Below are 4,071 nucleotides of genomic sequence, written 5' to 3'. Positions count from 1 at the left end.
TTGTAGCCGCAAGCGATTCCCTTTGAGTTAGTTCAGGCTAATTTTGTGAGCCTGAATTACTACTGAATGAGTGTTAACGAAAAGATTGCCTCCTACAATTTTTTTGGGTCTAAAATTTTGTATTGATGTTGAAGATGAGGTTCTTAAGCTGCTACTCATGACTTTATAATAAAAAAAGGGTCGTAGATACATGCATGATGCTACCTCCGTTTTTAAGTAGATGACACCGTTAATAACTTTTAAAATAATGTTTGACCAATTGTCTTATTTAAAAAAACAGTGTAAATATGCTAAACTATGAGTCGTACTTAAAATTTATTTAGTGATAAATTATAAGAAAACAAAAGATATTTATATATATTTTCTGAATAAGACGAATGATCAAACGTTACGTAAAAAAATCAACGGAGATATCTATTAAAAAGTAGAATGAGTACTCTATAAGTTGGTAGGTAGCTCAATTGACACTAGTGAAGGTCAATCCACACACCGTAGTCCACCCTCTCGGCTCCCCAATTTTCTCTGGGTTCTTCTTGTTGACCCAATTTGTACGACCACACGTCTACACATTTTTCGCAACATGCGCCATTATTGTGATTCACCACATTGGGATTACCCGTGTCAAACGACGATGATTTTTTTATACAAAGGCTAATTCATCATCACGAGAAATAAGGTCAGCATGGATGGTGTCAGGCCATTTGTAGAACACCGGGAGGAACACTCTATCCTCCATCCACTTAAACTTGGTCTTCTTCACCATCGATGTGAGTGTGCCGGTGAACAACGTCCGTCCTTGCAAACTCTCCACCTTCTCCCACTCCATCTTCTTTTCGTTAAGCTTGATGACATGGTTCAGTGTCCCGCGTCGGCCAAGGAGGACGGCCATCAGCTCATGCTGATCAGACTCAACCAGGTAGCTATTGTAGTGTTTGAAACCGAAGCTCGTGGGGTTGTCAAGAAACTCAAACCCTTCATCATGCTTGCATGGGTCATACATTACCAACCCTCCTTGATCGTTTAGAAGGTATATCAAGCCGCAATGGATAACCGGGTTGGTGACAGGTGACGGTAGTAGTCGTGGCCCATTGATGCCGAGCTCCATCAATGTCCAGTCCTCCCACACGCCATCATCGCTGTTCCAGTTGGCATAGCCAATCTTGAGTGGGAGAACCGCGTCGATACCGAATATTCTATGCGCCCTGTCGTCGTAGATGACAAAATCAAAATTACCCCTATATATATGTGGAACCTTATTAATGTTCCCAGTCACAAGCTCGACATCGAGTACCGCGCTCGGCGAATCAAGCGTGAGGTGTCGCCCAGCGGCACAGCAAATCTTGGCGCCCGCGTGGTCGCCGTCTTTGCCGCCGACCTCGAAGTTCTTGTGGTAATAGGGGCTATAGTACCGAATATTCGTGACGCCGACGTGGGCGGTGCTGAGCAGGAGCGGGGTGATCCACGCCGGGTAGAAGGGCGACACGGCGGAGCGCCAGTGCCGGCACGTCAACGCGAAGCTCGGGTGGCTCGACCACCGCAGGCGCTCCAGGATCACGGCGAGCACGTCGGACGGGAGAGACGACCAGTCCCGTTCCTCCATCGCGTTGGGCTCTCGATCCATCGATCTCGACCTTCTTCTTTGATCAGTTTGATTCGTGTACCGGCGCCGCCACAGCACGGCCAGGCCGTCACGTTTAAGAAAGGCCTGAAGCTGACGCAGGGTACGTACGTGCTGCGATCGTGCGGCGCCTGGTCCTGCGTGTGTTCGCGTCGGACTCGGTCACTGGATACTATACCGATACCATAAACGACGCATGCATGGATCGCGGGAATAAATCCGAGGCGGATTCACGGCCTCGCGGTCGCGGGTATTTATATGATGAACATCGAGGGATTGAGCGGTCGAGCCGTGCAATTTACAGAAACGCGGCGAACAGCGCCTGCCTGGTTAAGTGCCTGCGCCCGTTTAATCGGCAATTTAAAGGAACGCACGCAAAGAGGTTCGTATCTAGCAAATGTTATTATGTTCTTTTTGCAACAGAATAATTAATTTAATTACTATACTAGCAATTATTATTATATTATTATGTGATGACGGTATATCAAGCTACTTTAGATTTTTTTTCCTTAATTTTTTTCTCTCTCTTTTTTAAGGAGACTTGTATGTTTTGCTGGTTATTTTCAGATATATAAGCCCCCATACACGAACTATTCTTTTTCGAATATATATTTATAAGCTTTTGCTATCCAAGTTATGCTTCGCATGATATGTATAGGGTCCCTTTTAATTACTATCTCCACATATAGTTCTAAGAGTTTAGAAATTATCGAGCCGCCTCTTTGTGCAGCATCATCATTTGAGTAATTCTTTTATTTTTTTATGTAGCTGGAGTACGTACGACGTATTGGCTAAATCACGATGCAGATCGGGATAAACGAAAGTGAAAATTCAACTTCGTTGGATCATAAATTAGCTCCGATGTTATTGTTTCATTACAACTATGATATGTCTCTAGAGGAAAGCGACGACGACCAGGACAATGAAGAAAGTGGTGATGACGAGGATGTGAGCGACGAAGATGAGTTTACTGAGGCAAGTGACGATGAAGAGTCTATGGAGGAAACTGATGATGATGAAACCGATGCAAGTAGTAATGATAATGATGATGATACTGCTAATGATGAGGGTAAGGAGGTAAATGACACTTTGCTCCTCTATAGCATATCTAGCAAACAATTGCTAGCTAATAGCAAGCTGGATTATTTGAAAGATCACTTTTACTGGATAACACCACAAGGTTGGCTGCTCATGGTACACCGAGACTCGCATGAGACATTCTTGTGGAACCCATTCACATCTCAGAGAATTAGCTTGCCCTTCGATCAAGACAGATTCCTCAGAACGAATTATACAAGGTGCTTGCTATCGTGTAAGCCCACCGATATAAACTGTGTCGTGCTCGTCCTAAGCCTTAATGACACGGTAATTTGGTATTGTTATCCCGGAGGAACCCAATGGTTTAAGCATGAGTATCAGTCTAGGAGGTTTCATCGTCATCGTGGTAGCGTCATTGGATATATGGCCCTTCTCACTGTAGTTGGGGGTAAGTTCTACACTGGGCTTGGTGATAGTGTCATAACACTAGACTTCTCCCCAAATCCAAAGTTTGATATTATTCCTATTAAAGCGGTACAAAATCCAATGTACAACTTTTCAAGACTCTATTTGTTAGAATCAAGTGGGGAGTTGTTCAGCTTGTTCTTTTACCCTCCAATGACATGTCCTAAAAGAATAGCAGAGATTGAAGTTTACAAGCTGGACATACCAAGAAGAGCATGGGTGAAGGTGTACACACTTGGTGATAGAGCATTTTTTGTCAATAGCACCAAGTGCTTTGGAGCATCGGTCAGCGCAAAAGAAGCTTGTCTAGAGGAAAACTGCATTTATTTTTCGAGGACCGGGGACAAGGGACTATATGTTCATAGTATGGAACGTGGAACCACTGCTGCACTCAATCCCGGTGAAGATTTTCTAGATAATGTGGCAGCTGAAATACTGATGCCTGCACCTTGATTCCAGCTATTACTTGGACATGATGTTTTCTCTTTATTGCCCGTGAGTTGCTAATAGATTTTAATAGAAGAACATTACCATTAACTCGTTATTAACATCATTTTCTACATATATCATTTGCCAATTGCTGCATATATTCGTTACTCACATATAGACCCCTTTGGTTTCACACTATCATTTTTTTCTTAACAAAAATATATAGTTGGTCGGGTGGTTGATATGTGGACCTCACCTATCATTTTTTCTTAGAAAAAAGTAGAAAATTTGTGGTAGGGCAAAATCACCATTACTATTTTTTTTAAAAAAAGTATAGATTTGTTTGTCAATTATGTGTACGAAAGTGATATGTGTAATTGTGCATGAGATAAAATATGGTCATTGATAAAGTGTACTCCCTCCGTCCCATAAAAAACGAATTTAGGACTGGATGTGATATATTATAGTACTACGAATCTGAACATACTAGGATGCATCGCATCTGGTACTAGGTTGGTTAT

General features: G+C 42.7%; 1 protein-coding gene across 1 annotated transcript; it reads right to left on the bottom strand.

Moving 5' to 3' along the window:
• Positions 1-640: 640 nt before the first annotated feature.
• On the bottom strand, positions 641-1,600 carry LOC107275611 (uncharacterized). The gene has a single exon (XM_015755658.1). The coding sequence runs from the start codon at positions 1,598-1,600 to the stop codon at positions 641-643; it is 960 nt and encodes a 319-aa protein (XP_015611144.1).
• Positions 1,601-4,071: the final 2,471 nt, after the last annotated feature.

The sequence above is a fragment of the Oryza sativa genome, chromosome 9 (assembly GCF_034140825.1).
Source record: "Oryza sativa Japonica Group chromosome 9, ASM3414082v1".
Lineage (NCBI taxonomy): Eukaryota > Viridiplantae > Streptophyta > Magnoliopsida > Poales > Poaceae > Oryza > Oryza sativa.
Note: the sequence above shows the minus strand (reverse complement) of the source record. Positions and strands in the feature narration are given on the sequence as shown.

Coding starts and splice junctions, on each gene's coding strand:
- LOC107275611 (XM_015755658.1), bottom strand. CDS start 1,600: ATGGAGGAACGGGACTGGTCGTCTCTCCCGTCCGACGTGCTCGCCGTG.